Genomic DNA, 22,525 nt, shown 5'->3' on the forward strand with positions numbered 1-22,525 from the left:
TTTGAGAAAAGGCATTTCAAAAGAAATTCTTGCTACTCTGCATCTATATTGAAAGGTAGGGAGGTTGTCACTTATACCTGTACTTCTAGAATGAAAATCGGCATGGATGCTTTGGAGAGCCCAAGCTAGTCAAACCTGCGGACTTGAACATGGGAAGGCAACTGTCTGTGGACAAAACTAGGCAGACTCCACCATGGATGGCCAGTGAACACAAGTTAGTAAGATGTCCTGGCTGAATAGCTACTTTGGTTCTTAGTATGTGTTCCTTATAGAGGCATTTATTATTTCTAGATACAAGTATAGCATTGTTTTGTTTCTGGCTGTGTGTTTGAGCTAATGGGTCCTCTCAGACCTTTAGGCTGTGGAGAGTGCAGTATATTGCCATTTAAAAGGACTTCCAAAAGTCTTGCTTCTGTACAGTTGGGCATAGTTACCTGCATTTTGGGTCTGCGTAAAGAAGCAGTGGCTCTGTTTGGAAGGTATCTGAGATCCTCTTCTCCTGCTATTTACCACTGTTGGCAGTGTATTTAGATCTCTGGAAGGAGCATGCTCCCTGGATACTGGCTTACTACGTCTGCTTTTCCTAGAAGATATGTGACTTTTAAAGGATTCTCAAGTTTCAGATTTCTTGGATTTTTAATTGCAAACTAGTTTAATAGGCAGCAGGATTAAGAAGCATTACAAGTTCTCGAAACAGTTACTCAGTTTATTTTCCAAAACATTTTTGACAACGCTTTTTTGCCAAAAAGTCTAAGTTGGCACCACAAGATATGCTGCCTTCCCAAACTCAATCAAGAAGTATTTTAACTATGCTTGAGACGATCATGCAGCTGATACCAAATCTTCTGACAACATGCCAATTAAAATTTCAAAGGAAGATTGAATGCATATTTAAACTACTTGTGTGGAGAACTTAACCAGAAAAGAGACTGCGTGATTTCAAGAAAAAAGTTTCAGTTTAAGCAAAGATGGAATTATCACTTACAGACTTGTATTACAAATTCATAACCATATTGATAAAGATTGTATTTGGATTATTTTTTATATAATGGAAGATCAGAGGCAAGCTGATGAGTACACAAGGATGTCTCTGTGATGTTGAATATGCCCACTTCACTGAGTAAATTTCTGCTTGGTTTTTGGATTCCCTCTTTTTTTTTTTTTCCCCTCTTTTTTTTTTTTTCCTGATTCCATACACAATAGCCCTCCCTATGAGATTAGTAATTGTTCTGAAGGAAAAGGTTTTCCTTTCCTTAATGCGTGTAAGTAGACAAGTTCGAGAAAGCATAGGAGATCAGGTTTTCATGGAGTGCTTTCTTGCCAAGCCATCTGGAATAAAATCTATTTCTTTGTTCCATAATTACACAAATGCCTGTTTGCTAATTTGTAGCCAAAATGGACTGTCAGCTGGCAAGCTTCCTTAGGCCTGTGGTGTGATATTCTTAGCCTTCCATGGTTCCCGGGAGTGGAGCTCTTCTTTCAGGGCTTCAGAGCCCTCAGAAGTTGTGTGCCTAAGCCATGTGGCAGAATGTTCTATGCTGTTATGAATGGTTGCGGAAAGAAAAGGAACACTGTCTTCCTGTCTGAAAATTAATTGCCTTTATCTTTAAGATGATTATGAAAGAGATATTTCAGAAAAGGAAATGTTAATGACTAACTTTTCTTCATCTTTGTGTGGGTGCTATCCTGCAGTTTTACAGCTCTACTTGATTGTCAGATGTAAACCAAAATACTTTAAAATAGATGTTAAAATAAATGTGATTTCTTAAGTAATATGCTAGGGAATAATTGTGTTCTCACTTGTATCTTTCTTTTTCAGGTATTTGTGAACGCATTCAAAGATTACATCTCAAATTTTAATAGACTGAGACATTGAAATGACATAGGATGCAAAGTTTCCTCTCCAGCTGAAAGCACATAGGAATGCAGACAAGGAGGCCTGCTGCTGCTCACAGTTAAGATGTTCACATGCCTTGCTTTGGTGATTTGTTGCAGTTTGCTGAAACTCCGATGAATAGAATCAAGCATAGTATTTTTGTGTAATTTACTTTTATCATTGAAACAATTTTTGTCTATAGAGTATCCAGAAAGCTAAGCTACGCTGGTGGGAAAGACCAAAATCCTAGCATTGTCTTGGATGAATTCCTGGTCAAAACTTGCCAAGAAGTATTCATGGTCCGCTACAGAGAAAACACTGGTTTTTAAAGTTCAAGTTTTGTTATGTTTTTCTTCTTCCAAGAATCACATTATATGTAGTATACAATTAATCCTGATTTATACTTCACTGTACTGTAAATCTGGAGGAACTGGTTTGTTCCTTGTGACAGGGCTCATTTTACTCCCTTGGCTTTATCAGGTATTGGAGAGAATCAGGGTTCCTTTCTAAATTTATAGTAACTTTTAAATTTATCGTAACAGAATGGGATCTGTATTATGTTTTTCTCTGCTTATAAGCTTTGATTCTTAACATATTGGTAATAAGATAAGTAATACGTTCTTTCTCCTGATTTTCTGCCCATTCATGCTTTATAGTTACATCAGTGCTAATAGAAAAATTTAAACTGGGCTGGATGGTCCAAATGCAGTATTATACGCTATGATTTGTAATACGCCTATTATGTAATTTTAGTGTTAAATTTTCGAAGCGGCTCAGCAAAGTTCATTCTTTCAATGTCATAAATTTTAATGGATTTGATAGTTATAGTCTGTGTTCTGACAAAATTCTACCTGACACAATATATATTTTAAATAAAAACCTTTTCTGAACAAATACCCGCTTTTGACATTTTAGTTCAGGTTTGTGAATTCTCAGGGGTTTGTATGCCTCCAGCAAATACATGAGTGCTATGGCAGGGTCCCACAGGTTTTCATTGCTGTGTTCTTTCTTGGCAAGAAGATTGTTTTAGTGGTAAGTGTCAGGTCGGCTACACTGTGTTTTATCATCATTGCCCGTTGTCAGCTTTCTGAGCTCCAGAAAAGGGGAAAAAAAACCCCAGATGTTTTCCTTTGACTTTACTCATTTCGGTACACACAGGAGTTTTTACTGTTATTTTAGCTCTTAAACCCCAGATCTTATTATCTTAAGTGTTGTTCTTGAGCAAGGAGCCAGTTCCAGTGAGGTTTACTCTGTGATAAGACAAGAGCTTCTGCAGTATATATACACACACGTTCTATCCCTCATCAATTGTCTGTCATGTTTCTTTCAACAACAGCAACAAAAGATTGTCTTTTAGAAATGCTTCTGTGGCTCATTTTTCTTCCTGTTCCTACATGAATGAACTGTAGGGAATATGCTTTATGAACTACCTTCCCTTTGGATTTGTTGAGGTACTTATTTCCCAGAATTTCTTGAGACATCAGTACTGGGAGATTGCGTAACTCTATTAATAGTTCTCTGTTCTAAAGTAACTTGAAGGTAAGGTGGAATTGGGGTTTGGATGTGTTCTGACTAAATATGACACAGCAACCTGAATGCAGGCTTACCCGGGTAGGAAGGTAAGTTTATTTAAGCAACATAGCAATAGTTCATTGTCTTGATGAAAATTACTTCTAAAGAATTTTAAGAGGTAGTTCTTGAAAAACCGTGAGGTGTGGGAAGATCAGCTTATCCCAATGCCACATTTTTCGTGCTAGCAGTAGCAAAAAATAGGAGACAGTTACACAATTAGTTTGATCCTCCAGCATCCACTTGAGATACAACCAAAAGTTTGTGTTGTTTTTCCTAACAATGCTGTTCAGATAGGTCTGCAGTGACTGCCAGATGCTACAGTGACTATGGGAGTATACCTGTCCTAGACTTAAATAGATTTCGTGGTGTTACTTGATCTCTTCTGTTTTGAGCTCCGTTCTTCCTTTCCAAGCAGTTTTGCTTCCACTATACTTCCTCCTGTTTGCTCTTGTTACCCTGTTTCATTGAACTGGTACTTGAATGCTAAGCTTACTGTTAATAAACACAGCTTCACACAGCTTCCCTCTGCTTCAAAAGTTTTGTAAAGAACACTGGAAAAGCAGGTTAGGTTGCTGAGACGGTATAAACCTAGACCTAGCATCTCCTTTTCTTATGTTGTTGTAATTAGTTGAAACTTTCTTTATACATAAAGAATTTAACTAATACATCATAGTTTATATAAGTCTTTCTCTAATGGCTTGAAGATGGAGGGGTATTTAACGTGCTCTTTCATGTAAGAATTCAGTAGTCATTTGAAAACATCCCAAAAAGTAATTTCAAAAAATCAGGTCATTCAGTTGCTTATTTAAGTAGAGTGTAAAGAGCTGGAGGAATAAAGCTAAATCTGGACTGTGGCAGCATTAGAAGTGCCTTGGAAACAGCTGAAAGGCCATTAAAGGTGATCTTGAAGCGGAGTCTGTGAGAGCAGTAGTAAATAATTTAATGGAAACAGTGATTAAATGTGGAAAGGAAGTATATATTGAAGGAGAATATTTACAAAAGTGCCCTGCTTTTTTGGCAAGCTGTGCTGCAAGGGGAAGCAGCTGCTGAAAATTGATGTAAATAAATAGTTGGACCAAATAATGAAGACTTAAAGAATACAGGGAAAACTAGATGTACCTAAATCCCATGAAGTGGACTTACTGTTATATGCACTATTGGAGAAGGGTGTACTTTCTTCATTTCCCTTAAATTAATGATCGGACTGAAGTGATGGGTTTAATTTAGGTAACTCATGGAAGTTCTATGACTGGAATTTTTAGAGAAAATGTATAATCAAGAGTGCAAATGCTGTGAGAAGATTGGGAAATAGCAACTTTTGTACAAGTTATGTGTAAATTACGTTAAATGAAAATAGAGCATCATCTGTTTCCAGTGTGTGTTGGAAAATAGAAATAAATAGACCCTTGGGCCTGTATTTACTTGCTTGGGAGGCTGTTTTAAATAATTTTTCTCTTAATCATTTCAGAGGGCCGAGTGGTGCATCTGCTGGTGCCAGTTAAATTGTCGTATTTTATTTAAATATTTTACATATTAATGCTATTCAAACATTTTTGATGTGTTGAGTCTAAGCAATGTTTATAAGAAATAAAATAGATATCAACGTACTCTGTTCCTGCTATGGAACAAAATAGAATTCCTTCCAGTCTAAACAAATGAAGTTAGTACTTCGTGCACTGGTATCTTGGTGTTTAGCTTTGGATCTTTGGCTTTGGATTTGCCTCCCTGCTTTCCTCCCCTTAGGATCTTAGTCAGGGTTGTCATTGCATACGGTTCTCCATTAAAGTGGTTTTTATCACTTCTTCAACAATATTTTTACTTATCCAGTGGTAGTTGGTCTAAGACGGAGATAACACAGTCACTGTAATTCCAAGTCTGCCTTGTTTTTGGGGTGTAACAGAAATGATTGGGTTGATTTCTGCACACAAAAACAAGTGCTAGCAGGGGACAGGCAGCGACGCTGGGCAGCTTTGGCTGCACAGGTTGGCCCCTTTCTTTTGATCCAGCGTAGAAGTGAAGGCATGTTACAGAGGCTCATTAACTGTGAACCAGGCTGTCAACTGTTTCTTTTACATTGGGCTTTTTTTTTCTTCATAAATTTGTCCCATTTCTGGGCGTGACCATCCACTTCAGCTTTTAGAAGAGGTGTTGGCTCTCTGTGCTATGGGCTTTTCATTTGTTTTGTTTCCTATAACTATTTTCAGGGCTGTCTCCTTCAGGACCTGAAACACTTACAGGGTTCTCTATGTGCTTGGGAGTTTCAGGCTCCTTGATGCTGTGCACTGTGTGGGTTTTAAAGGCATTAACATCCTTTTTTTTTTTGAGAAGGTGGAACTATCCGACACCTACAGGTAAGGCGTGTTACACCAACGTGCTTTACTGTTTCCTGCTACTACCACTTAATGACTCCCAAAATATAAAAATAAATCCCCACTCTGTAAAAGCTTACCATCTGATGAGTTTCAAGTCTTAAGATGAATGTGCTCACAGTATGTGAATTATTTGGGGAAATGAAAAGCGCTTTCTGCTTTTGTAAAATGCTTGGTAACAACAGCGATGTAAAACCCAATAGGAATTTAAACGTCACGTAGAATATTAGAAGGAAAAAATCCTCCCGAGGAGTTTTACTGTTACAGATCATTTGCTAGAATCTTTGTAGACTCTTGAATATAGCTGGATACATTACATTAGAGGAGTTGAGATTTGAGATGTGTTCTGCTATTGCTCACAGAAGGAAACTACAGTTATATAAGGATATTGTTAAATCTTGTGAGATGTATAATTATAACTTTAAACAAGCTGTTAAATTATTCTCCAATTAGCTTTAGATATATCGTGTTATTACCATAGGCCAGTCACAATGAGGAAGTACTCAATGTTGAACAGCAGATCAGTTTTTAATTGGGAAAACAACTAAATCATTAAGCATGCAAGTATGAAACATGACTTCCTTCCAGAAGTGTTGTTAAAACCTGTAGAGAAGAATAGTTAAGACTCTGCTAGAGCTCTACAGACAACAGAGTGAGTGGGTCTTTTGGGACTGTTTGAAAGTTGATGGTTGTTTAAACAAAGGATTACTTTTTACTGGAATCAATACCGTGTGAATGCTGAGACACCCGCTTGTGCAATTCCCTTCCTAATTGTCTTCAGAAGGGCAGATCCTTCAGAGTGGCAGTCTGGATCTATACTCACTTCTTGCCTAGTCCATAAACATGCTTGGAAGGCATTTTGGAACACCTGTCCATTTTATACCACTGTTTTATATGTCAGTTTGCCAGGATCCTATCTCTAATCATTCACGGTTCCTCCAGAGTGAACAAGCAGATCTCACTTTCTGATTACATGTTTGTGAAGCTGCTTCAAATGTTCTGTCCTTTTGTAGTATGAATCAAACCCATTAATCTGATGGGATCATCATGAATGGCTTCTGCGTTTCCCGTGTTTTCAGCTGCCAGCTGCTCACTATTGAGGTAAATGCTAACTTTGGGAGCCGTCATGGTGGGATTAGATGATCTTTCTTCATCCTCCTGTAATGCAGGGTCTTTGCTCCTTCTTGGTTTTCTGTGTTTTCCCTTGACACTGTGATCAAGTGATGCATAACACATCTGAGTGGCAGACTCCACCTGGAAGGAAATTCATTTTGTATTTAACATTCAGTAGTTATGCTTGCCTTAAAATTGTGTCTTAAGACTTTTGGAGTATGTCTACACTGTAATCATAATGGTGGTTGAAGTTTACCCAAACTAGCTGTAAATGAATTCATTAAAAGCACAAATGATTAAGCTGTGGCAGCACAGAAAAGAGACGAACATAATTTAATAATAAATGACTCATGTTCCTGGGATAGTGACAGTAAGGAAAAAAATGAGTGTTATTGGAAAGATTCTCTGGGAACGAGGGTAACCTACATAATCAGTTCAAGTTCTTTGGGATGCAAGACGTAATCTCTGTTTCTTTCCAATTATTTATTTATTTATTTATTTTTATTTATTAGAATCCAGTTACTAGCAACAACATTTTTTTCACAGGGTGGCTATGCAGAAAACCAAAGGTGGGTAATTCTTGTCTGTATATATGATCTCATTTCCAGTGCAAAACGTATGTTTTGTGTGTCTTCCCCTTGCTTTTCTCTGGTTTTCAAACCAAATTGTGAAGCACTTTTGACATGGGAATTTTCATAGAATGTTCTGTTTCCATGGAGTTAATGAAAACAAATGTCTAATTTTTTTAAAAAAAAGGTATTTCTACCCTCTGGAAGTGTCCTGAGAGAGGGGCTGGAAATAGATGCTTATGAAATACGTGGAAAATAACTCAGGAAATTGATGCTAGGAATGCTTCAATCACAAATTTCAGTTGAAGCTTGCAAGCTTTTAGGCATCCAGGTATCTCAAAAAACCCCCACAAGTCTGTAGAAAAACAGTCTTTTTCATTTGTTAAGGCAAATAGATTTTGTGCTGGGCAGGAGCGAGCCAATCAAACTCATGACTATCATGTGGTGCAGCTTGTGTTTTCACTTGGTTGATTTCCAAAATAAATAAAATTAATTCTTTACATAAGCCATGGCAGTAGATGCAGACTTAATGCAGCCTGATCTGCATGCCTGTGACTGAGCTTTATCATGCCATATGAGTAGAAATGAGCTGTCTGTTATTCTCCTGCTCCCTCGTTAATGACCCAGATTGAATGAAGGGTCAAGTCTGTGCTTAAATTCCCTGATGAACTGAGACACTAATGCATGGTAATTTTTGTGATGAGCAGTGTGAAGATTTTTGTTATATATTGTCATGGGATCAACACAAGACCTCTGAGACAGGCTACGTTACCCTAATTCAGAAATCCAGAATTAAAAGTAAAGATACCTGTAGCTGGTTAACAGGCCTCTGAGGCTGGGACTTCATCTGCTCGTAACATTCCTCTATAATTTGTCAAAGTAGAAAAGTGTTTTAGTTATTAAGACATGCTACTGAGTCTTAGAAGATCAAGTCAATGGATCCTGTTACAGAACTAACTCCCCCCAGTTTGCCCGTTTTGAAATTACATGCAGATCTCTCCCTCTATTTATGGACAGGCACACAGCTAAAAACTTCAGACACATAATGTGAAAATGAAAATAATTTTCTGTTCATATGGATGGAAAGCTTCTCATTATGCACTAAGTGGCCATCCTTTTAGACTGCTAGGAGGACATCTTTCAGTTAGGGGGTAACCACGTACCGATGCATTTTCCAGCACAGGCAATTGTTTCTTGGGCTGAGAAAAAGCCTGTGAGTTGCAGCAGCTGGTGACTAAATTCTATTCCTGGCTTGACTTTCAGTTTTCTGTAAATTTAGTGCAAGTTATTTTCTCATGCTGTATGTCATTTTAGCCATCAGTAAAAAAAAAAATTACTTCCTTACAGTTTTCAGACTTTTGTGGTGTCAATGCATTTGAATGTTAGCTGAGATAAATTTATGCAAACCCTGTGTGAAAGAGTTGGGGGTGGGGTTGGGGTTGGTTTTTTTTCCCTGTAGCTCAAGTACTTTATTTTCGCTTAACCCCAAATAAGGCTAGCAAAAAAGTTGTGTTCATGTTACTTAAATATTGTTTGAACACCATAAGGGCTTTGAGAGCCATACCCTCAGCATATCTAGCTCTAACTGCAGTTATATGCTGTTCCTGCCTTTGATGTGGTATCTCTCTGCCAAGGATTATTAAGTTCAGCCCGGTAAAGCAAAGAAAAGCCATGTCTGCCCACCATTCAGCCACTGGGCTTGTTTCAGCCTGTTCGTCAACGTTGCTGGTGAGCTGTGGACAGCCACAGCCGAGAACTGGTCTGTGTTTGTTTCTGCCAGCTCTTGTGGCAGCATTGACTTTGGGCAGTGAGTAATAGGTGTCTTAGATTGCTTCAGCATGCGTGGATCAAGTTTTTATTTCAACTGGTGGAGCTTTACATATAGAAAAGCTCTTGGTTTTGAGGTATTTGGCTGAATGGGACCATTTGGACATTTGGTAAAAATACCAAATTCAGTATGAGACGTGGTCTTACAAATAGTAGTGCTATATGATGGTTTGCAGTTCTATCCCAAGTAGGTATTAATACAGCAATTGAAAATGGATAGATTCTCAAGTTTGCTGTTTGAGAAACACAGAAAGTGTTGGTCAGTCGTCGGCTTTTAACCTACATTTATTGTAGATTCTGAACAGACATGTTTTCTTAAAGTGAAGCTTACCTAAAATATCTTGATTAAGATTGCCATAAACTGGGTCATCTTCCGTGTAATAGTCATCACAGCTAGAAGGGGAATACAAAAATACTTTTAATTCACAGAATATGTTTTATTTAGGATGCCACTGTTCTACTTGAAACCTTTAACACACATATAGCAATAGCAGATTGTATGTGATCTAAAAAAAGAGACCAAAAATATTGAGGGGGGAAGAAATGGTAATGCCTGTGTTCTGAAGAGAGATTTGTTATCTAGCCAAGAATTGAACTCTTATTCCCTGTGACTTAGTTAAGTATAAAGCTAATCTCAAGACTACTAAGCTACTTTTTGATTCACTTCTAGAAATGTTAATGATCACTGAAAGGAATCCAGTTTGTGTCCTCTGAGACCACTTTGCAGTATAAACTGAAGCACTACATGGGTCTTTTGGGCAATGTTCTTAAAAAGTCCACTTGATTCAACTGAAATACTTATATCAACACTAGAGAAGACCAAAGCAAACTTCAGCTTTGGATTTTAATGGGATGCTGTGTTTCATTGCCTGGTGTTTTAAACGTTTAAAACTGTTTTGAACCATGTTGGTAAAATGGGAATTGTTAGTGGGAAGCACTGTGTAACCTTATTCCTTTTGCATCCCTGTACTGTGCCTCATCAGGGGAACAAAGTAATGCAAACACCACTTTTTCAGGGATATTCTTCAACTGAACAGGCAGTAATAGACAAACAGAGACTTGCAACTTCAAGCAAATTTGTAATTCATTGGTTTTGCAGAACAGTGAATGCCTTTGTAGGTTTTTTTCAAAGTCCTTCTATATTTCGGTAGAGATGAGACTCTAAGAGAAATGAACTTGTAACAGATCACGAGGTAAGCAGCAGCTGTAAGCAGCCGCTGTATTGCTCTTGAAAGTCATGTGTAAAAGTGCGTGAAATGTAAATACACATAAATTATTTTTTCACAAGTATTAAGTATCAGGCTATGATTTATCATTGTTTTCTGAGACTTATTATAGATTTACTGAGTTTGAGTGATAGTAAATAGTGGGTTTGCTCAATATCTTGTACTTCCTTCAGTACACCAAATTATCATATTAGCATGCAGTTATTTCATTGCTGATAAAATGATTGGAGTACATCTCTCCCCCATGATTTTTTTCCCCCTGTTTTCTTTGGACAACTTTTTTCCACGACCATCCTGCTCTTCGACATTTCCAGGCAGGCTGTGTAGAATATTGGATTTTCCTCTATGTTGTCCCTCCAAAGCCATCTGTCATTATTTATTGCTTATTTCACCCCTGCCGGAAAGAAACCTTTTTTATCCAACTTACCTTGGACTGTTGTCTTCATAGTCTTTATACATTTTAGCTGGAAAATTTGTTAAAAAAAAAAAAAGAAGAGAAAATGAAACATGCTATTTTAGAACACTTCACATAATTGTCCCAACTGACATGCTTTCAATTTCACTGTAGAGAGCTAAACTGAAAGCTCTTGGGTCTCAGGACCTTTAGTTGTCCCCCTGCTTTTCTCAACTACTTCTGATGACTACAAGAAATGTTTGTGTTATGACCCTGTGCTGTGGCTGCGAAGTCTATGTTAGTTTCCAAGACCCCCAAAATTGTAACCCGTGCGATTAATTCCTTATTTCCTCCTCCTCCTGCTTCTACCTCATCATCTTCTCTGTCGAGGGAGGTGAATGGTCTTTATATTACAAGGTTGTGGTGGGTTGACCTTGGCTGGAGGTGCCTACCTAGCCACTCTGTCACTCCCCTCCTCAGCAGAACTGAGGGAAGAAAATATGACGGAAAAAACTTATGGATCAAAATAAAGGCAGTTTAATAAGCAACAGCAAAAGTCATGTGTGCGGAAGCGAAGGAAAACAAAAGATGTATTCCTTACTTCCCATCAGCAGATGTTCAGCCAGGGCTTCAGCACGTGTAGTGGTTGCTCCAGAAGACAAATGTAAATAACGAATGCCCCCCTTCCTCCTCCTTTCCCTCAGCCTTTATATCTGAGCAGGCATCATATGGTTTGGAATATGCTGTCAGTCAGTCTGGGCCAGCTGTCCTGGCTGTGCCCCCTCTCGAGACCTTGCCCCCCAAGGTGATGGGGGAAGGCTGGAGCCAGCCCTTGCCATGCGAGCGCTGCCCAGCCGCAGCCAGCGCCCTGCCGTGCTGCTGGCACCTTCCCTGCTGCCAGCGCGAGCACCGCACCGCCAGGGCTGCGGGGGGCTCGGCCAGACCACACACAAGGTGAGGGCTTTATTTGTTTTACTAGTTTTGTTGCTTGTATCTCTGAAAGAGAGATATCCTGTGGCCCACATCAATGAATCGACCAGAAGCGGAGAGGCAATGGCTACAAAGAGATTTATTGCTAGAGCTTGACTAGTAACTCAAGATTGCCTGGGTTATTTCTGCCCTCTGGTCCAGGACCTCAGAATTTGCCACGGTGGGCTCCAATTCCACGAGCAATGCAACATCAGCCGATCTGACCGAAACTTACTCAAGGTTAGTTTTGTAAATGACTCTCATTTTTCATCATAGAAATATCTGCCTAGTGGCCCTAAAAGACAAAGTAAACCAAAAAGCACACACACCCATCCCACAACACTCCAGCAGCGCTTCATTATCCTGTAAAAATCTAATCCTCGTGCTGGGTGAGCTCAGTCTATAAGCATAGCCTTCGATTGCTGTAGGTGATGTATGTGTGTGTGTTTAATGTGGTTGAACCCACCAGTGTTTGCCTGCCCATCCATGCGCGTATAGCGCCGGGGCAGTTTTCCCTGTGTAAAGGCAGTTTTTCCTGAATGGGAACGGTGAGGATTGTACAGCTTAATAACTATAAAATTGTTTGCATAAGAGAGGTTGCACCAGCATAATCAATTCTGTTTAAGAAGTCATAGTTGATCTTAACCAAAGCCAGAGTATGGCTGCAGTCATCCCTCTAACATAAATTAAACAAATTAGTTCCTTATTGTGAGTGACACCTTGGTTTAAGAGCTACATTAGGATCCCATGAGGAAAATGAATTAGAACTTCTTTTTCAAACTAATCCAATTAAGCATAAAATATGTGTGAAATCTGAAATTCAAATACATGTTCAGGAATTTGGGGAGCAGAAAACTTTCTGACATTTATTTTGTATCAGTGCAGCTACTTAAAATAATTTTTGAAGTGCAAATAATAACCAGTGATCTGAAGCACACTTTAAAAAAAGGAAATTACAGATGTTAAAAATATACTTCAAAAATAAAATTTTAAGCAGAACTAAACTTTTCACCTAGTTCTATTGCTTTGTCTTCAGAGAATGGATCTGTTAGCTGTTTTTAGCAGCTGGCTGGGCAGTTAGCAATCATTCTGTAATCATACTTGACTCCTCAAAATTTTTCAAAGTTACATCCTCTCTGCTAGGAATCATTCTTGCCAAAAGTTTTTTTGGTTTTTGTTTGGGTTTTTTTGTTGGTTTGAAATCTGCCAGCAATGATGTCTTCTTCTACGGACACTTCAAACACTCAAGCTCTGTTCCTCACCGACAGACACCATTACTTACCTTGCTTCTTTTTCATATAGTGTGAAATGTTCAGTATCAACGAAACAACCAAAGCCAAACTCACACAGGCCAGAACTCCCCAGACAGAAACGTGGCAGTCCATTTCTGTAACAGAAATACATCAATTTTATAGTTTGTGTTGTCTTGACAGGTTTACTGTATTCTTTGTGGTTGGTTGATTTTTGCTTTCTGTAATTGAAGCTGTTATTTTGTTGTTTACTCTGTGACAGCCGTTTCTGTACAAACAAAATAATTAATATCAAAACCAGATGTTAAATAACAAGAAAGCAACATCGATAGACTGTTAGCAGAACTACTGTTGAGTAGGAATTCAGCCAAAGGTTGGACAGCTGGCTTGCCTGTAAGATGCGGCAAAAATCAGAAATTGCTAAGGAAAAAAGTCATCGTAGTGAATAGCTTTGAAATTATTTTTGTAGTTGTCTTTAACTTACTATTTGCAGTAAATTTTGGCCTAAATTCTAGAGTTCATGAATGTAGTTCTGGAGATTAGGTCAAAGCAACTTACTGCACTGGAAACATCTCTGAATAATCGCAAAGACCACCAGGTTTTAACAATCTCTGCAAAAAATTTCAAAGGTTAGTTGTGTGTTTTCTTGCATACCCCATTGAAACCACTTACTGGTACTCATATCCTTGCTGTCTTCGAGAAAGCAGAGGACATAGTGACAAAGGATGAGCAGTAGCTGGGAACCGGTGAACCCCTCAGAAGTGCTGCGGAGAAAAACCGGAAGAGCTCCCGAAAAGTCACCTGGTAAAAGGTGGGTCAGCGTAACTGAGCAGAGTGTCCTCTTGCACTGAACTGGCCTCTCCTTCGAGTCATGTTAGAGACACACCCCCCCGCACCAAATGTATTTTGTTGTTTAATTAATTCTTTCATTAGCCTAGCTCATACAAGTTTTCCATCACAAACCATGCTGAAGAAAATAGTTTATTTGTGATGGTCTAATGGCCAGAGTGATCAGCATGGCTGCAGATGGCCTGCGAAACCTTCCCATGAGGAAACACTGAGCCAAATACCTGAGTGAAAGGAGCTTGAAACTAGATTTCTCACTTTCTCCAGAGGCATGGCTCAGGTTCTTGTAGATTTGGGGTGTCAAATAAAGCCCGGTCCCAAAAAAACACACCAAAAAGTCTAGTTGAGCAGAGCAGGCAAGGGGAGGCTGGATGATACTGAGTGAGGTTTGAGCAGGTCCTTGATCCGCTTTTTTGGTTTTGATGTAGGTGGATCCCTTCAGGAAGCTGACACTTCATTTGCTTCTTAAAGGAAAGCTGAGGTGAAGGAGTTGAGGAGCACGCGTTCCCAGATTGCCGGCCGGGGGTGGTGGGGGTGCTGCCTGCGCTCCCTGAGCACACAGACAGGCCTTGTTCCTTGGCCGGCCGGATCCAGCTCACCTTGGGAACTGCCCCTTGCAGGTTTGGTCCTCGAATCATGCTGGTGCTGTAAAAGCTTGTTTAGTTTTGTTTTATTCCAAGCCACAGATGTTTTGGTGGTGATGAAACAAGATAAGCCAGTCCTTGGTAGTAAAACATCACAAATCACATGGGCTTCCGTGATCAGGTTTTCTTGCTAATCAGAACTCTCTTTTAAAAGGAACGAAACACAGCAAACAAGCTGTGACATTGGCAGACTTGTGACTGGCTTTTGCACATGGTCTTTCCAGTGGCCAGTTAACCTTTTGTTTGAACTAAATGTCCAATTTCCATTCCTTTCTTTTCTCCTACTTGAGTTCTCCCAGAGGTGTTTACAGGTTCTCCATGACTGCAATGCTACTTTTCATGTTGAGAGGCACTTTTTTTTTTTTGCCATGGGATACAGACATTCCTGAGAGACGGCACCCCCGTGAAGCAGCAATACGTTATTCCAATTTTTCAGAGAAGGAGTTAAGAGAAAGGGAGATCCTACATTGAGAAGGTATTATCAGGCCACATCAAGAACCACCAGAGTTTGGAACCTGTTTACTCTTAGAAATAGTCACTCAATATTTTCATTCTGTGCAACCTGTCCAAAACTACAAGAAGTCAATGTCAAAGGCAGGAACTTTTAAGTCTCAATGCAGTGCCTAAATAGTAAGAGTCATCCTTCCTTCCCTCTCTTGTCCTTTTTGTCTTTTCTGAAGTGATTGTTTTCCATTTTTCTGATAGAATCATAGAGTCGTTTAGGTTGGAAAAGACTTTTGAGATCATCAAGTCCCGCTCCTAACAGAGGACTGCCAAATCTGCCACTAAACTATGTCCCTGAGCACCACATCCATGTGTTTTTTGAGCACGTCCAGGGGTGGCGATGCCATCACCTCCCTGGGCAGCCAGTGCCAAAGCTTCACCACCCATTCAGGGAAGAAATTTTTCCTAATATCCAATGTAAGCCCCTGCCCGGCACAGCTTGAGGCTGGTTCCTCTTGTCCTGTCACTACTTACCCGGGAGATGTCTACACCTCCTACACCCCCTCGCTACCACCCGCTGTCAGGCGGCTGTAGGGAGCGATCAGGTCCCCCCTGAGCCCCCTCCTCTCCATGCTGAGCACCCCCAGCCGTGTGCCCCAGCCCCTTCCCCAGCCCCCTGCCCGGCTCTGGACACGCTCCAGCCCCCCTACGTCCCTCTGGGCCTGAGGGGCCCGAAACTGAACCCAGGGCTCGAGGTGCAGCCCCACCAGCGCCGAGCACAGGGGCACGGGCACTGCCCTGGCCCTGCTGGCCACACCGTTCCGGATCCGAGCCAGGGTGCTGTTGGCCTCCTGGGCCACCTGGGCACACCGGGGGCTCATGTCCAGCCGGCTGCTGACCAGCACCCCCGGGCCCTTTCCATGGGGCAGCTTTGAGCCGCTCTGCCCCCAGCCCGCAGCGCTGTGGGGCTGGTGTGACCCACGGGCAGGACCCGGCACTTGGCCATGTTGAACCTCACACAACTGGCCTTGGTCCATCCCCAGCCTGCCCAGACCCCCTGCAGAGCCTCCTGCCCCCAGCACGTCAGCACTCCCCCCAGCCTGGTGCCAGCTGCAAACCTGCTGAGGGTGCGCTCGGTCCCCTTATGCAGATCGATAAAGTTATTAAACAGGACTGGCCCAAATTACATTAATTTCATATTTCTTTTCCTATAACTCATTTTTTAGCTTGTTCTCCAGGGAGCAAAAGCAGTATTGCAGCCTAACAGAGGGGCAGCATGTGTAACTGTGATAAACGCTACAGCCCTGAGATTCATTAGAATAAAAAAAGCAAGTAGATATTTAAGGTACAGTTCTGATTGTACTGAATGCTGTAATTTAGCTTTCTGATTCACAAATCCTATTTTTTCCCTGGTGTTTCCAGAGTAGAAGGAGAATTCTTAGTTTTGATTTGATTATTTTCAGCCCTTAACTGAAGTGGAGGAGGAAATCAAATTTTTGATGGCAAGTAGCCTTTTTGTGTTTCAGCTTCTCATTTAAATCGGAATTATTCTCTGGAAAATAGTAAAGGTTGGAAAAAAGTTGTTTCGCATTCCAGTTTCAAGTTTAACTTCTACAATATTTGAGCAATTCCACTTCCCTAGGACTTAAAAAGTACTTCAGCAAAACACAAGGCATGAAATTTGGATTTCTGATAAGATTTACCTATGTTTTAAATCCCACAGACTATAGTTCTTTCTTAAACGTGATTTAGAAAATTGCATGGGTGTGGGGAGATTGAGAAAACAACTTTTAAATTGTTTCTAGCTGAACACTACTTAGTTTATTTTAAAATTTATTTTCCACAACTCTGACTTAAACATCTGCTTGTATTTCAGTAGAATGTATACAAACAAATATGTGACTTCTGTATCTTATTTTTTAATCTTTTTTCTCTTTGCAATACGAGCTATTTGTTTGTCAGACAACACCAATTGTATTTCAGACACAAAAGCATTTTTCATTTACTGCATAAAACCATGGTAATGGCCTTGATCAGAAATGCCGTAGTGCCACTCTGAGTGCTCTGTGCTTTTCTAACCTCACTTTCAAGTTAATCTGCCTTTCCAAGTACAAAATATGACAGATTTTGATTTTATATCATAGCTTTACAGATATACAACTCCCAGCTCTTTCCCAGATGTTCTCGTGCTGCCCTTACAGTTGTTGCCGATAGGCTAGCTATTTACATTTACAACTGCATTATTTAAATGTTTACTACTTTGACAGCAGCAGCAGTAGAAGGAAAGCCGAATGCCTGCGTGAAGAGCAATTTGCCTCCTCAGGTAACTATACTGCTGTCCCTATATGTATAATAGCAGATGCAACCTGTGACAGTTAACTGCCTGTGCTAAAGCCAAAAAAAATCATTAGGTGACTGTGGACGGAGTGTGAAATAAACAGAAAGAGAAGTCTGTTAGACTAGTTATAGTCTGCTCTAAAATAGTGTCTTTTATTCTATTTTCTATTTTTAATTCTCATTCAAGTAATCTTCTGTCAAATGTAGCAAAAGCAGGTTGTCATTTTTTACATATTACATCATTATTCCAATCCTGTAGCACTGTGTTCAGGGACATTTTCACTCAATTGCTGTCAAACTGATTATTTTTTTTTTTTTTTTAAAAAATCATTATATCTTTATTTAAAAAGTCCTCAGGAAAAATTTGGCCCCTGAGAATAGTGCACTATGATTCTAATAGGAAAAGCACAAATTCCACCAGGGCTTTCTGTGTTGGAAAACCTAAGAGTGATAGTGGTTTGTTCATAAGAAATCATATTGAAGCTGTTCTTAAAGTAGTGTGCTCCTCTGTGAAAGAAAAGTGTTCATGGTATAGTCAAGGGTTTCATGAGAAGGACAAAAATTCTCATTTTATTGTTAGAAGTTGGGTTCTGTGAGTGGGGAGGGTATTATATTTAATCATTATAAAGATAACAGCCTTTTGAATATCCAATACCGGAATATCTCTAGCATTAATGATACGTTCCTATTCTGCTGTTGTTTCATTTCTGTTTGGAAACAGGGTCAAACTTGGAGTTGCATCCAAGTAGTTTACTCCATCTGGATGATGGTTTTACTTTTCTTTAAGGATGGTGTTACTTGCCTCCTCTTAGTATATTTTACACCGCTGTAAACTAAGGCACTATATCCATACAACAGAATAAGGGCAAACAAGACATAGTTAATTGTTCTAAAGGCGTAGTTAATTGTGCTTTTTCTCCTTTTTAAATCTGTTGATAAATTTCTCCACCAAGGGAGACAAGACACGAGAATAAATAGACTTTGGGTCACTTGTTCTTAGGCTTTCTCTTTGCAGGGTTCATTACACTGTAATGGGGGGGGGGGGGCAGAAGTGGGAAACAAAAAAATAACCAACCAAACGAAAGACCCCCCTCCAAACATTCTAATCGTTCCTGGATGAATTTCTGCAGTTCCACGTTATTGCAACCCAAAGGAGTGGATGTAATCATGTACTTACCTTCGGGGAAAGGGGCCAGATTTAACAATTTGGAGCTAATAGTAGGTGCTTATCCTTCCAACAGAGTAAGAATAGGTAGCAGAAGAACTGAGTTTTGTTCCTTCTTGTTCTAATGTGTTTTGTTTAGAAAATCCATCACAAAGAATAGCAGACAAATATCAAATATCATACTTCTGCCAGTTTTTCCTACTGAAAAGGGACCTGAGATGGGGAACACAGATACCCGTCTGGCTGGACACACCATCTACGGTATCAACTCCTCATTCTACAGAAGCAGATTAATTACTTTGGTCGCTACCAGATTTAAGATGATGATCTGGAGCGCAAAATGGTTTGCCTCCTGTTGTTTCTGTCTGCAAATTTGTCAAGGATGAGATGAAATTAGTGCTTTTTTTTTTCCCCCTCCTCTCCAATTAAATGATGAGATAAATAAAGTTCTGTACTAATGACCCTTAGAAAAAGAAACCCATTAAGAGACTGATGAATGTTAAATTATCATTAAAGATGCTTCCACCTGTGTGAGTTTTTAAGACAGGATTAATTCTCTGGAAAGGTTTCCTTAAACTGCAATTAATTAGTGCACAACTAATTGCTTTGTAAGATATCAACTTCATACTTCAGAAAGGAAGCAGCATATTGTAAAATAAATCCTCAGCACAGTAAATATTTTAAGCACAAAACTAATGCCAATGCTTAGTCTTCATTAACAAACCTTAATTAATGAAGGTTTAAGCTGTTGATGATAACTCATCATCATGATTATTATTAATAATTTGACTTCAGAACACTGAGCAACCTTCTTGGAAGAGTGGTAATTACCACAGTGTGTTTTTACTGCTCCTTTGTTTACAAGTTGGTAATACCGAAAAAATAAGGCTTACCTGGTTTTGCTGTTTCTAGGAATACTCCCAGCCCCTTTATCCAGCGGGAAATCAAGTGACGTTGGCAAACCTCGGATGCTCTTTTGCTTTGGGCCTGGCAGCATGAAACTATCTCTTGAGTTGCTGTCAATCTTAAAGGCCTCCAGTCTCTTTCTTTTTTTTCACCTGCTTCCTTACAAACAGGAAATGTGGTTCAGGCTTTTACAGCCTCGCTAGCAAACTGACGGTCTCCTTCAGTGTTTAACTCTGAGAGAGGAGTGAAATATTTATGTGCACTTGCATTTATTATCCGCCTGTCTTGCCGCAGAAGAGCATGTACAGGACTATTAGTTCCATTCTGTGTGATAAAAACCTGCTTTTGTAATATTCATATGACACCCATGCTCTAAGTCTTCCTGCTTCTGATGTTATGTTGAATCAGCAGAAGTATTTAAAGACTTCTTTAACTAGATTACAGGACTATTTTACCTAGGAGTGCTATTTGATTCTGTCTCTTGGGGTTTTGAAACCAAGTCTGAAAGTCCGTGGCTGAGAGAACCTCCAGTTTAGCTGAAACAGGATTCAGAGGCATGATGCACCACTGCCGGCTGTGGAAGGGCAAGTTAGGATCATAATATGCTTCCTCCGTTTTTTGAAGTCCATGAATCTGGGCCAACAACTTGGAACAGTTGTGGAAAAAGGATAAATCGGCTGTGTGTATTTGTCTTTAAAATCAAATGAAACATGCCTGCGTTTGGGAAGAGAAGCCATTTTATTCTCAGAATCGGAGCAGCTTCTTCCAGAGGAAGCTCACACCGAGCACTGTCAAAGAAACTTTTAAATTCTGAGGTTTTGCTGGGGCGGGGGCGGGGGGGGGGTGGGGGTGGGGGGGGTGGGGAGGGTCGGAGTAAATGGTTTTATTGCCAATTATGCATAACCTAGAAGTGGGAAGTGTTTCTTAAGAGAAAAAGCAAATCACATGAATACGTTCATCTTTTTTGTAATATGTACATATGTATGTTTATTTGGGATGTTATTACTCTGGAATATTATGTTTCTATTAACTGCCTTAGATTAATGCTGAAGAAATAATTTACTGGATTAGCATCTTATTGGAACATGAAGGAGCAGGTTAGTCCTGGGTAATATAATAGAGCTTTCCATTTGAGTCGAAAGGTGATATAGGTTTAACTACTCAGAACATGACCATAATGAAATGAGTTTGATGACGAGAGATTAATAGAAAAATGCTGAAAATGGTGGGAATTCTTACACTTTATATTGTTTTAGAGGTTGCAGTTATCATGATGAAAAATTCAATGGAAAACAAGGTTATTTGAAAGTGGACTTAGCTTTGCCACTTGCCAGCAATTGAATTTAGACACCTCACTCATATGGGTAGAATCAAAATTTCTCATTGTTAAATCAAAAGACGTGAGTCCATCACATTTCACTGGAAACCAGGATATAGAACTAGAGCTCCTTTCAGTAAGCGATGCATTCCATGATCTGGAGTCTAGACTGTGGCTTTAAGCGGGGAAGAGATCCAGGTTTGTGAAGTAGAGACTGCAGTTCGTGTGTTTGAAAGTAAAGGGTTTGTCACAAGCTTAGGGAAGGGGAAGGACTCGAGCAGTTGCAATGATGGGATTTAGCCATTCCGTGTTGTAGGATCAAGTGAACAGAAGAGCCCCGGGGCCATCTGATGGGAACGTGCATCTCAAGAGGAGGCTTCTTGTGAAGAAAACCAAGGGTCCTGAACGGAGAGAGAAGCTGAAGAGAGTGGGGGAGACGCATTGTAAAAATTGAGGCACTTGCTTAGTTCCTCAGCTAAGAGCACGAGGAGCAAATCTGCGATCTGCAGAGCGCTCAGAACGAAATGCTTACCAGCCGGAGCAAGGAATGAACTGCTTCGGCGGTAGCGAGGGGCACAGCGGAAGGGCGAGCGCTGGGAGTGCAGCAGGGTTCGTACTCCTGGCGGTGTGTTAGTAAATCGGCTCTCCAAGTGCAAATCGGTGTAGCGTACCAGCTTTGCCTGGCTGCAGGAGCGCAGGCTGTTGGGTTGGGCATGAGCTGGGTGTGCTGTTCTGGGCAGCCTGCAAGAGAGGGAAAGCTCTGTTAGATAGGAAGAAATTGTTCGCTGCAGGCTGTAAAATCCATCATCAATATAAGACTCCTTACTTTTCTTTCTTGTCCTTTATAGTGGTGCTACGTTAAAAAACTTAGTGAGCCGGTAGTCATCTTAAAGTGCTGTTATTTGTGATAATAAAGACAAGGACAAATCACTCCTAATTTAGAAAGATAGGACATAAAGTAATGCTATTCCGTCTACATCCATCGTGTACAAAGACATTTTCTCTTCTTTTGAAAGTCCCCAAGCTGTAAACTGCTGGGTGCATATTCTGGGAAAGTGTCTCTGACTGCTTAGCTCCTTATGTGATCCTTGGTAAACGTGCTGCTGGTGTCTCCGGGATAAGAAGCTATATCAAGTGGACATCTGACTTGGCTGGGAATAGGTCTTGCTATTTAAGTTCTTGGAGAATGTAAATGGAATACTGTTAAATGTGGTTGTACGCAGATGTGTAAGGAGTAAGTCAATACTCAAATGGAGACAAATAAACAGTGCTGTTTGGCAGAAGACTTGGATGATCAGGTGAAGCTGACTGAAGTAAAAAAAGAGCTTATAAAGTAGTAGTTTGTTTGTTGTTCTAGGGAAAGACAAGCAGAAGCATTCTAAAGTAGGCATGAAAGACAACTCTACGTTGGGAAGGGAGGCCATACTTAGAAAGGGAGAAGGGAAGGGGGATCTTGAATTTTTTTTCTTTGGTTTTAGCTGAATCTTCCTAAGCTTGCTATTAGTGTAGGGGGAGGGGGAAGTACATTGGGGGCAGAGGGGCGTATCTTGAAAGTATGTGGTGCTATCTACAGAAGATACTAGTTAGAAAACCTTCGGGTGCCTGTGTTAAGTGCTTATGCTCTAGGAGATGGTAACTCACACTTACCATGGAGTTCCTTCAGCTTTTAAGTTTATGTGGTAAGTTAAGTGGTAGGTATG

General features: G+C 40.1%; 1 protein-coding gene and 1 long non-coding RNA gene across 2 annotated transcripts; one reads left to right on the forward strand and one right to left on the reverse strand.

Moving 5' to 3' along the window:
• On the forward strand, nt 1-2,770 carry LOC121083113. Its single transcript, XR_005826239.1, has 2 exons — nt 1-214; nt 1,820-2,770. It is a non-coding gene; the product is annotated as an uncharacterized LOC121083113 (long non-coding RNA).
• A 3,556-nt stretch (nt 2,771-6,326) lies between these two features.
• Nucleotides 6,327-19,686, reverse strand: LOC121083112 (T-cell receptor-associated transmembrane adapter 1). The gene is made up of 6 exons (XM_040583084.1): nt 19,495-19,686; nt 13,198-13,302; nt 10,980-11,016; nt 9,658-9,719; nt 8,308-8,363; nt 6,327-7,071 (listed from the first exon to the last, which is right to left on the reverse strand). The coding sequence occupies exons 2-6, from the start codon at nt 13,298-13,300 to the stop codon at nt 6,808-6,810; spliced, it is 522 nt and encodes a 173-aa protein (XP_040439018.1). The 5' UTR covers nt 13,301-13,302; nt 19,495-19,686; the 3' UTR covers nt 6,327-6,807.
• Nucleotides 19,687-22,525: the final 2,839 nt, after the last annotated feature.

This window comes from Falco naumanni, chromosome 2, assembly GCF_017639655.2.
Source record: "Falco naumanni isolate bFalNau1 chromosome 2, bFalNau1.pat, whole genome shotgun sequence".
Classification (NCBI taxonomy): Eukaryota; Metazoa; Chordata; class Aves; order Falconiformes; family Falconidae; genus Falco; species Falco naumanni.

Bases quoted from the DNA above. Each gene is read 5' to 3' on its own strand.
- LOC121083112 (XM_040583084.1), bottom strand. From the start codon at position 13,300: ATGGACTGCCACGTTTCTGTCTGGGGAGTTCTGGCCTGTGTGAGTTTG. The intron at 11,017-13,197 runs GTAAGTAATGGT...CAAATTTTCCAG, and splicing joins CTATATGAAAAAGAAGCAAG to CTAAAATGTATAAAGACTAT. The intron at 9,720-10,979 runs GTAAGTTGGATA...TTCCCCTTCTAG, and splicing joins TATGAAGACAACAGTCCAAG to CTGTGATGACTATTACACGG.